We start from the raw sequence: 11,794 nt of genomic DNA, 5'->3' as shown, positions 1-11,794 counted from the left end.
ATTTATGGTAAAAATTTTATATATGAATATAATTATATTCATCGTAGGGTCATTTCTATATGAGGGTTAAAATGGAAATAAAATTCGTAAATTGATTTTCAATATAATTTTACTGATAAAAATCACCCATAAATTTTTTACTATCATTTTCACACCATACCAAATCAACCCATTTGAATCCTGTACAATTCTTGCATAACCCCAGTTTGTTTTTCAGATTTTATCTATTCTGTTTTCATGACCACATAACACATTAATTGTTTTCAAAATAACAATTTCCTACAAAATAATCACATAAAAAGAACTAATTAGCATATTTGTGTTAATTCTTTATTTAGCTAAAATGATCGCATTTATACTTTTTTTTTAATAGAAAATTCTGGATGATACAAGAACAAAAGTGACACGTGAGAGAGTTTAAATCGTCTAGAACAGAATTCCAGTTGGATTAGTAAAGTTAATTGATGAACGGTAAAAATATTAAAAAATAAAAAATTAATTGGGTCTATGATACGCAGCAAAGCTTCAAACAATGATGATTCAATCTCAATTTTGGACTTTCCTCTTGGGCCTGCATAACTATGCTGGTGATTAGTTTTTGGGCATCTTGCAAAGGCGCATATAACATAGTAGACTTGCTACGTTCTGGGATCCAAGTATCCAACGGCAAAGCTATCACTGGCCCAAAAATGAACATGGCATGAAGGGCAAACGGGTAATAAACTTACGGAGTGTTTGGTAGATGAGAAATTTTTTTTTATCTGGGAATCACGATTTTCAGAAATATGATGGGAAGATGAGTTTTCTGGGAATGTTACCAAAAAGTTGTTTGGTAGACCAAAATATTCCTGAGAATATTGGGTTAATTTTCTTGATGCTATGTTTAGTTGTATTAAATTTTCCCTTGCCATAGAAATCTTAGAATACCACCCCTGGATGGTATTTTTTAAAAATTTACACACAAAATAAAATTCTGTGAAAATCATATTCCCGGAAAAATTTTAAAATTCTTATACCAAACGTGGATAAATACAATTACTACTGAAATCCAAAAAAAAAACTTGTAACAAACACCCCCTACATTTATTTTGCACATACATTGTCTACGTAACAAGGTGACAATTTTAGAACCATTCATTCATTCTTGATTCTTAGCATATTGGCTTGGCTCTATCTCTTTTAAACCAAACGGTTACCTATGAAAGAATTTGGTTAATGATAATTTGTAAATCAAGTCATGTAATTGACAAAATCATTCACTATTTATGTTGATTTACATATTGTCACTAAACGTTTACATATCATATGAAAAATCAGTTATTCATCATAATTTTAATAACAGCTCGTAAAATGGAAAAGACAATTTTTTTTATTTTAATTACTAACCATTGATTTATTAATAAATAATTAAAAAGATTTATATGACATGATCATGATAAAATTATCATGATCGTTTGAGGTAGAAAAACCTCTAAAATTGATGATTATTGTCAAGAGAAAATTGCCTTTATAAGAAGTTTCTTTTGGTGGACTGATTTACTGCTCTTTTCTCAACCAACGGCACAGACACAAAATTAATTGTAGAAATCAAAAGAATAACTGCAATCAAGATTCTTTTACATTTCTCCAAAATAAAATAATCTGCATGCATAAGTCAACAAATATCCAAATACTCAATGTAATTCAATGACTCAAAATTATCCAAGAAGAATATACCAACACTTGATGACAACATTGTGTATTTCCTCCATTTTGCAGAAGGGAAGCTTGTATCACTGCTTGTTGCTCCTACATAAAAAAAGACCACCATGTAGAATTCCTATAATATAAAATAAATAAATAATATTAGTAATTGTGTGTGCAAAAACATTGAGCAATTCCAAGATGCTTATTGAAAGGAGAGGTGGCATAAACAAAGACAGACCACACTACCCAAGAAATTGTTTTGGCAATGAACATCATACTTAGGGTAATAACAAATAAAGCATATATAATGTCCTCACAACAGGGTATAAGTAGACAAAGATTTCTTCAATAATTTGTTTAAAAAGATCTATGGTTTTATGGTCTACCAAGCCGTAGATGCAGTATGAAAGATGCATGCTCCCAGAGCTGGATGAAAATAAAAGCAAGAAATAGTGTTGAAAAATAAACTGTCTTCAGCTAGATGAGTCGTAACAATCATGTTACTATAATAAACTGTGCATCAAGTTTAACTTAACTCCTCAAGATTTTTAACATTAAGATCATACTACACCTTCAAGAAAAGAATCAGTCACAACACAAGCAAATATCATAAAAAAAAAGGCAGTATATAAAATATCACTAATAACCTAGCTATTATTTTCAGAACCTTCAAATGTAGCCTTCATTATGGTTCAAGATGGAAAACCTAGAGCTCAACATGTCATAATGGGGCACCTTTCAAACTATATGGGTATATAGAAGCATTATATTCCTGTAAACCAATCAAACTATATACTTCAGGAACTGCATATGTACAACTTCTTGCGAGGAACTCTGGGTTCATTTCAACCCCAGCAAAGGACTAAGTGAGATTCAAAAGAAAGAGAGAAAATGGCGCCACTTGTTTGAGGAGGTCCGTATACGGGGAGAAGGAGGACGAACTGATACTGAAGCCAGCATTTGAACAAAAGCATTAAAGCAATTAATTGAACAGCCACAGCTTTTAAGTACCAAAATCAAGAGGTTGATCCTGCCTATTTATTATTTCTCTTTTAAAAAATATATTAATAGTTATAGCCATAAAGCAACCATTTACCTAAAAGCTTAAGCCCTCGAAGAAAAGTTTTGGGCTTGAAGTATATATATTGCACAAGCTTTTTCTTCTTCTTTTTTTATTCTACTTGTCCTGACTTAATTCTATTAAAAAATTAGAGGCGGTGAGGATCAAACTCACTTCTAGCTCTGATATTATATAAAACAATCATTTCACTTAAAAACTTAAGCGAATAAGTGATATGCTTTTAATAATTAGATCTTGCTCTCAGCATAGATTCTTATAGAACCATAACGCCAGATAAATTGTCAAAACTCAAAAGTGTTGTCCATGTTTTATGAATCATACAAATGGGACAGGTTATATTTATAAACTTTTTTGATTACAAACTTTTACAAACTACACTAAGTACGACCAGTCATACTTTAATCATGCAGTGTACGACCGGTCGCACTTAGCGTAATTTGCAAAAAAAATTTGTAAACGAATCTTATCCCTATATAAATATGGATTGATATTGAATTCCCAGCTTAATTTTGCTATTGAATCTAGAATGAACTGGATACCATTAAACTCAAAATGGCAAAAACTAAATATAATACACACATTCATAGAAATTTCAATTTTTTTCTCTTCTTATATAAAAATAATTTATTTATCTTTACGTAACAGTTTAAATTTTTTTGAGATAGTTTTTTTTATATATATTGGTGGAAATTGAACATATAATCAAATACAAGCTATCTAAATCCCTCGCCACTAGACTAACATGATGACTTTTTTTTTTTTTTTGAGATAGTTGATTTATGATATGGTATCAGCGGATTGTTGTCCCTCTATTTTTTAATAAATATTATGGAGTTTTGTAAGGCAGGTAGATATTTTCACCTAAAAGCTTAGAGTTAGGGAAGAATTAATTTATGAGAATTACCACTACTACAACAATGTATGATAACTATCCATTCCATCTTCTCCTTTCCTTCTGTTCCAATTCCTTTAGCCTTTTCAATGTCTTATTACAATCTTTTCAACCAATAATCATTTCAATAAATCAATACAGCCTACACTTTTTCCAACAATGCTTTCATTTTATCAAATGAAGTTGGTCAATTTTAACGGCTACTTGAGGTTAGCTCTGACTTTCACATCTATGCTTATAGTAGATCATATCTTTCAATTTTATTTTATTTTCACTGTAATCATATCTTTTGTTCTTATTAAGGAAGAGTTTCAAGTATTACAGGATAAAGTCCCATATTCATTTCAAGATATACAAGATTGCCAAGTTAAGATTGTAACCTGACCAACGACCACAATTATGCACGCAATCAGCATGACAAGCAAAGATTTAAATGCGGATTTTTTATTTTATTTCTTTTATTACTTCTTGAAAAAGGAAAATGTCCAACCAATTTTATTTGGAAATTTTCAACTTTTGGAAGACAACGGAGGGGATGTAAAGAACCTTGGGATACATCACCCCAAAAGCTAGCTCAAGGGGTGGGAGTGCCCAAGGACTTATAAAGGCCTCATTAGTTGCCCACATAATCAATGCGGGACTATATATCTCAACACGCCCCCTCACGCAAGAGCCCTTTGGGCTAGAAGCGTGGAATTGCACAGGCCCAATTTTTGTTTACCTTTTTGTGCTTTTTATTTTTAATTTCACTTTTTTAAAGTGGGAGGCGGTGAGGGCTCAAGCTCTGATACCATGTTAAGAACCTTGGGATACACCACCCCAAAAGCTAGCTCAAGGGGTGGGAGTGCCCAAGGCCTTATAAAGGCCTCATTAGTTGCCCAGATAATCAATGCGGGACTATATATCTCAACAGGGGATGGCTTTGCTTCAATTGCCTTTGTTTTACCTCAATTCCAAGATAGTTGTTAGGTGTCGGGCCAAAAGTATGTTAAATATTGTTTAACACGGTCAAAAACATGGTAAATATTATTAGATGCAAAAGAGTTTTAAAGTTTTCGTGCTTGGTAAGATACTGATTGAAAATGTATTGGTTTCAGGTTAAAGTTGTTATATTGGAGCAACGACAGATCAAGGAAACCTGGAGGACGAAACTCAAGCAACCTCATTCTTGATGGCTTGCTCGCTCAAGCGAGCATCTTGAATTTCCTCGCTGAGTTGATCGCTTTAGCAAGCAATTGAGCAAGCAGGACACCAGTAGCACGTAATTTTCAGTATTCTCGCTAGTTTGCTCATTTCAGTGAACAAACGCGGCAAGCTTCTCGTAAAAAGGCCCATGAATATTTTCATTAAAAAAGGAGCGAAACGGGGCGAATTAGTATCAGTTTTTCTGCGATTTGGGGAAAAAAGCACAATTCTTGGAGGATGAGGCAAAGGAAAAGATCAAAGCTTCACCGTGGAGATCGACAACTGAGTTTCTTTTATGGATTTTTCTAGTTTTTCATTTATTCTCTTAGTTTCTCTAACTATGTCAAGCTAGGTTTTCTTGTAGTTAGGGTTAAATGGAACCAATGAATTCTTAATTATGTTTACTCCTTTCCTTTCAATTTAATATTTAAACTTTCATATTATTCAATTATTCTGCGTTTCATTCTTAATTCTTTTGTGAATTGACCACTCATGGAAGGAAACTTGAGTTTTGCATGACAATAGAGACGTTGATGTGAAATTCCAATCTAAATAATTATTAGGCTTTGTTTGATCTAGGGATAGACTAATAGAGCCTATGATTGTGTTTGTTCATCGTTCTTAATGCTTGCCCTGAGCTGAATTACTAAGGGATTAGCATTCTTAATAGGTTAAAGAATTGAAATACCAAGAGATTGGATTTAATTAATTTGTTATGAACTTTTCAACATGAGTTTGAATGTTAATTGAAGGAAAGGGTAGACTGATTAGGAGAAAATTGGAGAAGTTGAAACCCTAGCTATGCTTTTGCATAATTAATCTTTATTCCTATTTTTAGTTTGTGTTCTTGTTCTTGTTCTTGATTGTTCTTTGGTAGTTATAGCTTACGTTTTTATATTTTAATCATATTCACAATTATTATTTCGGTTGATCCAACTTTGGTAGAGTAGTGAAAATAGTACTTGATAGATCAATCCTTGTGGAGATGATATCCTACTCATCATTTTATTACTTGTACGACCAGTGCACTTGCTGTGATCGCAACAATAATACCTCGTGATGATGATGTCCGTTAGCTCAAACTCTTTAGTTAGTTCACTAGATAACTTCAAACATCATTTGGTTGTTGTGTAAAGATTACATCATCCAAGTACAGACTGACTAGCTGGATGTCTCAATGCTCATTCATCTTGACATAAAGTGAGCTAATTGAGATACTTCATAAAGTTGATTTTACTATCCTAAGCTCTTAGTGCCTGCTTCAGGCCACAAGGAGTTTTTGATTTCATTTCCTTTCACCTCAAACATTTGATTTTTCATTTCCTTTCACCTCAAACATTTGATTATTTAATATAAATTTCTTCTCTATAGAATGCATTTAAAATTAATTTGTGGCTACCCTCTTTTAAACAATTTTAAGATGTCACCGTTGTCTTTTATTGCCATATATATTCATCTCAAAAGGTGACTTGGCCTTTGGTTTTCTCCCTTTCGAAAAATAAGCTTCTATCACCACTCATATGCTTGCCTTATCTTAATGAAAATTAGCAATTAGTAATTAGTAAAATGAGTTGACTTCATCCTGCATCTCCACATGTTTAGCTCTCTCATCTCAATAATCTTGAGAGACCAATAGAGTATTCTCACGAATATATTAACTACTATAATTATCTTTGGTGGGACAAGAAATATAGCTTTAGTACCTCTTTCTTATGGGCTTAATTTGATAGGAAAATGCTGTAAAATATGTTTGAAACAAAAGATTTAGAGAAAGGGAATTGTGAGAGAGTAGTTTTGTATTGATTTGGAACATGCATGCCTTGAAGTTACAAGGCATGGCACATTCCGGATTTCCCTTTCATACCAACAAAAAAATATAAACAAATATTCACTAACATATTCTCTACTATTTATTTGTCTCTTATCTCTCCACTCTACTATGCCCCCTAGATTTTTTTTTAACGAAGATGTTTTTTGGAGGGTAGATCAAAAAAACTAGCTTTGTCAAAAATGAACTCATGCATAATTAGTAGTACAGTTCTAATTAAATTTTATGTCTTCTTAATTCTCATTTATATTTTTAATTATTTTTTTCTACGTTCAATCATTCAGTGATGAAGAGACAAATACGTCTTAGTAAGAATCATGATATATTCTTTCTGTTCACACGAGTGGTAACATGAATATTAGACTGATGAATTTCATATAATAAGAAAAAAAAAGTACATATATACGGGCGAGTACAGAATTTATATTTCCAAAAAAAATAATAAACAATGTATCATCTAATAGTTTATTATACATAAAAAAAAAAAAAAAATTTAAGCCTAAGTATGTAAAAATAATATTAATTTTCAATTAGCATTCTAACTACTAATTAAAAAGTGGGTTATTCTTGTTAACTACAGAAGTACAGATTACTCCTTGTCTGCATGTAGACACTTGTTTGAGAATCCATTACTTTTATGCTTGAAGAGTCAAGTTCTGCCTACGTGCATGGACCTTTCACCATACAAAAAAGTCCAATTAACTATGCTAATATTCTGCCTAGGAGGACCTGACAACGCGCCGATTAGATTCATGTCATGTAGTGTAGCTAGCTTGGGGAGTGAAATGAATTGGGATTGTAAAGCCATTTTAGACTTTGGTTTTGTAACAAAGTGATCGACCGTGCCTAATCTAATCTACGCATGGCATTTGCCACAAAAAAAGCTTACATCTGGCACGGACTCACCGATGCCAGAGAGAAGGGGAACCAAGGACAAAGATAGAACAACAGAGGAGACAACCCAGTGGAAAACCCTATTCACTGCAATCCATGCAGGAATTAACAAAAAGACAAAAAAATATAAAAAAATAAAAACAGATAGCATCTCATAAAACTATGTTCAGTGGCCAATTTGTTTATGACTACCAAGAAAGCCAGCGGCTCATGGCATTGCACACAACACATTGATAAATTCAAAAGCTGGCATTATCTTTTAAAAAAAATAAAAAACACATAATTAAATATGGGATATATTATTCTATCTGCTTTTTTTTATATCTATCTTATTTATCATTCTTCAACACCGTTCGATCAGAATTTCAATTAACTTTTATTATTTCTCTCTTTTATTAAAATTCTGATTTAGTGTATTGTAAAATAATAGATAAAATAAGCTTGAAAAAGAAACATTTAGAATAACTTATCACATTAAGTATTAATTATCTTGTATCCTCCTAGGTTTACCAAAGAGTAAAGCATGTCAAAGGGGAAGGGAAAAAAAAAGGACAGCAAATTAACCACAGATATCATAACATTACCAAACATAAACAACATTCCGAGGGGAAAAAAAATGACAAATGGTTTTATCAATAAATCTAAAATGTAAGGAAAACATAAAAAAAAAAAGATGAAAGGGCTTAAATTTTGGTCTTACCAGGAAGAAGATGAAGCAAGAGAAATGCGGTGTTCCAGGAACTCAGTTCTTGCCTTTCCCCTTCTGATCTGAATGCCGGGTTGCGTCGCCATAGCAGAGTTGCAAGCGACCATCGAAGACTGGTGAGAACTGAAGGTGGTGATTGTTGTCGACCATGGTTGAAGCAGCAGGTGGAGCAGCTCCTATGAAGAAAGGTACATTGGATGATCCGTCTAAAGGTGAAAACCTCTGCGGGTGAGGCAAAAGAGACGGAGAATTGGACTGAAGGGTCCCCCTATTATAACCAGCAAGGCCCGAAGATATTGTGAAGTTGAGATTGTATTCATTCACGCTTGGCTGAGAAGAAGAAGTAACCACAGCTGGTACAAGATGATGATGATTATTATGGTCATGCATGAAAGAGAAGTGCTGCTGAAGTTGATCTGAGTGGTTTTCATTTTCACCAGTGAATGGTGAAACCTGAAGGGAATGTCCCAGTTGGATTTGTCCTGAGAAATCAGAAGATGATTGATGGGTTCTTGAAGAGGAAGGTCCCACCAGAAGGCCTGAGTTAAAGTAGTCCATGGCTGTTGTTGCCTTGTTGAATAGATTAGGCTCATCACCACCATGGATCTGATGAACTGAACCATTGGGACTTGTAGTGGTTGGAACTGTTATTGTACTACTACCAATCCCACTAGCTAGGAGCTCAGTGAAGGAAGTAGTTTGAGACATGGGGTGGTGGTGATGATGATGATGTGCAATGCGAGACTCGTTCTCTTTGATCTCCTTCTCTTTCTTTTTTTCTTTTGCTGCTCTTTCCCTTGCTCTCTCCCTTGCCTTGACACGGTTCACACGGATCTCAGACCGTGAGAGGGATAAGCCAGAGCCTTTGCTTGTCTCCGAAGTGCTGCTACAAGCAGACTTAGACAAAGAAAGGTTCTGGCTTTGGTTCTGATGGTGGTAGTTGATCATATCTCCATCTACCTCATCAAAGCCTTGTATATCACTTGGCCTTTTCTCACCACTAGGTTGCTTTGGCGTATCGGGGAATGTGTTGTTGAGAGAAGGGAGTTCATGAATGGAATCTGCTGCAGCTTTGATTAACCATTCAACAGCTTTACTGGGTTGGTCATAACCAAGGCGATCTTGAAGGTCATAGAATTGAATAGCTGTGGTCACCGAGAGCCGAACCCTTCGGTCTCTTAAACCCTTTGAAGTCATGACCTTGCTGTGCCTGTCTTTGCCACCAGATGCTCGAGATACCCTTACTATTCTTGAAGAGTGGTGCCAACCACTTTGGAAAAGGTTTGTGCTTCCATCGCTGCCACCACAAGTACTTCCTCTCCTTCTCACTTCTCCATCTTCTTCCTCATCTTGGTATTGCTCAATCCCTCTTCTGCTGGAACCTATGATCTTGTTTGACTGGTTTCTACCATTTCCAACTCTTGGGAACTTACACGCCTGTGCTTGAATCTCATCCTCCTCCATATCACAATCATGCCTTTTTCAACAACAGAAGCTCAAGCTAGACAACCCCCCCACTCTTATCCTCATAGAAAGTAGAGAGAGAGAGAGAGAGAGGGTAATAGAGGTAGTAGAGAGTGCAGGGTTTGGTGAGGTTGCTATGTGCTTTGCATTGATGACGATAATTCAGAGACTACTTTGGCTGCGTAGTGATAAAAAGGCCTTTTTTTTACGCACCGATATATCACCGTCCAAGTCTGAGCCCTCGTTAAAGCTTTTTCTCAGTTGCAGAAAGCTTCCAAAAGCAAAAGACTGAGAAGTGAGAAGTCTTACTGTCTCAGAGCCTCAGCCTCACCTCCTGCACACCAAAAGCAACAAACACCACAGGCACAAGAGCACCCCCAAAAAAAAAACTTTTATTATCATCACCGAAAAACAAGAGAAATTTTTGTTTTTTTGTTTCTTTTTTCTTTCAATGAAGCTCTCAGAACATTCTCAGGCTCACTTATTACACAGCAGACACTAAAAAGTAAAAGCCTAAACGTTTTATTAAAAACTTTAAACATTAACACAAGGGTACCTTCGATCTGAGTCTTTGTGCTTTGTTTTTAAGCTAAAGCAGCAAATTTTGCATATGGGTCGCCGATCTGTGCAAAAAACCCTTTTAGCTTCTGCTTGTATTTCATAGCAGACATTATGCAAATCTCATTAGACAGCACAACACAAAAAGGTTCATTATGGCTTAGTTTGCAAATTACAATTCTAAAAATATGTAACCACTATATCTGAATTGCCCGGTTAGACTTAAATAAAATGATTAAAGTGGTTCAAGCTTGTTTACTTTGAATGCTGTTGGATCGGATTCGGCGAAAGGTGTTAAGCTCTCGAGCATAGAAAGGGACAAGAAATAAACCCTGTGTTGATTACACAATTGCAGTGAGTCAGTGAGTTCTTCTCACAGCTCACAGATCTGTGTGCCTGCATTTCCCATTAATGAAACGAAATGAAAAGGGAAAATAAAAATCAGAACCTGCAAATTTCACCTCATTAAAAAGCATAACATTTTCAGATAAGTATACGTTCCACCATTTTGTCAACAAAAATAAATAAATAAATAAAGTAAAAACTTCCATCCAACTTAAATTTATATGAATTTGAAAGAAAATCAGAATTACAAAAAATCAAATAGAGACAGAAGTAGCTTCCTTCAGGAATGGTTGAATTTACCAAATGTTCTTGCTTGCTTCTCAAGTGTACCTTAAAATGCAAAACATAAAGAAAAAAAAAAGTTAAGATTTATTTTACTCTCCCTCTATCTAAAATGAACAAGCTTATGTCCAAGATAAGACGTCAAATCCACTACCTAAACATAGAAGCATGCTTTTGAGCTGAATTTGGAGTTTGATTCATACTTAAAAGTAGCTTTTTTTCTTTCTCTGCACACGTAAAAATGAAACTTTGGTTATAGAGTGAGCAAGAGAGAGAAGAGAGACATAAGAATGCTCTAGTGGTAAGAAAAAAGGAAAAAAAATATAATAAAAAGTAATGGAAAATTCGGTGTATTGAGAGAGAGTGTGTGTGTGCGCGCGCGTGCAAGAGAGAGAGAGAGAGTACAAGGTTAAGCTCAAAGTGTATTAAGCTGAAACATGAAGTGAGGAAGAAGAACATGGACGAGAGGAGATTGTTCCTCGTTCCAACAAACCACCGGGCTTATCGGGAAAGGGCAGACACTGCGCCGTTCCATACTTTATGTAACTCCATTCCTTAACATTTTTGGCCCTGCTTTCTCTCTAATTTACACATTTACCTTGCCAAAAAAAATATTATTATTTTGATTGATTCATGATATATGCATTTGTTATAATATAATAATCAACTGAATATTAAAATTAGATTAATTTGCATCAACTTTGTTGTTATTCGAGGACTTCTATTCGAATTTTTCTTCTCGCCAGATTATTGTTCATTTGTTTGGTTGATATAGGAATTTTTTTTTATTTAATTTTTGTTTCCCCCTTTGCGACCTTTTGCCATGTGCCCTTGGGCTTCTTTTAAAGTGGGTGGTCTTTCTTTGTTCTTCTG

General features: G+C 34.5%; 1 protein-coding gene across 3 annotated transcripts; it reads right to left on the bottom strand.

The window, feature by feature from the left end:
- Window positions 1–1,547: 1,547 nt before the first annotated feature.
- Window positions 1,548–11,422, bottom strand: LOC133312770 (transcription factor TCP2). Of its 3 annotated transcripts, none has more exons than XM_061514031.1 (7): window positions 11,327–11,422; window positions 11,076–11,148; window positions 10,940–10,969; window positions 10,554–10,690; window positions 10,293–10,359; window positions 8,267–10,070; window positions 1,548–1,788 (listed from the first exon to the last, which is right to left on the bottom strand). In XM_061514031.1, exon 6 carries the CDS (start codon window positions 9,734–9,736, stop codon window positions 8,309–8,311), a length of 1,428 nt encoding a protein of 475 aa, XP_061370015.1. In that variant the 5' UTR covers window positions 9,737–10,070; window positions 10,293–10,359; window positions 10,554–10,690; window positions 10,940–10,969; window positions 11,076–11,148; window positions 11,327–11,422; the 3' UTR covers window positions 1,548–1,788; window positions 8,267–8,308. The 3 variants fall into 3 exon arrangements, with proteins under 3 accessions (XP_061370015.1, XP_061370014.1, XP_061370013.1); XM_061514030.1 differs by having other exon boundaries at window positions 1,550–1,819; window positions 10,888–10,969; XM_061514029.1 differs by having other exon boundaries at window positions 1,550–1,819.
- Between the last annotated feature and the right edge of the window lie 372 nt (window positions 11,423–11,794).

The sequence above is a fragment of the Gastrolobium bilobum genome, unplaced genomic scaffold, assembly GCF_033153095.1.
Source record: "Gastrolobium bilobum isolate Gb01-03AN ecotype WA unplaced genomic scaffold, APGP_CSIRO_Gbil_v1 utg8540, whole genome shotgun sequence".
NCBI lineage: Eukaryota > Viridiplantae > Streptophyta > Magnoliopsida > Fabales > Fabaceae > Gastrolobium > Gastrolobium bilobum.
This window is presented reverse-complemented; position numbering and strand designations above follow the sequence as displayed.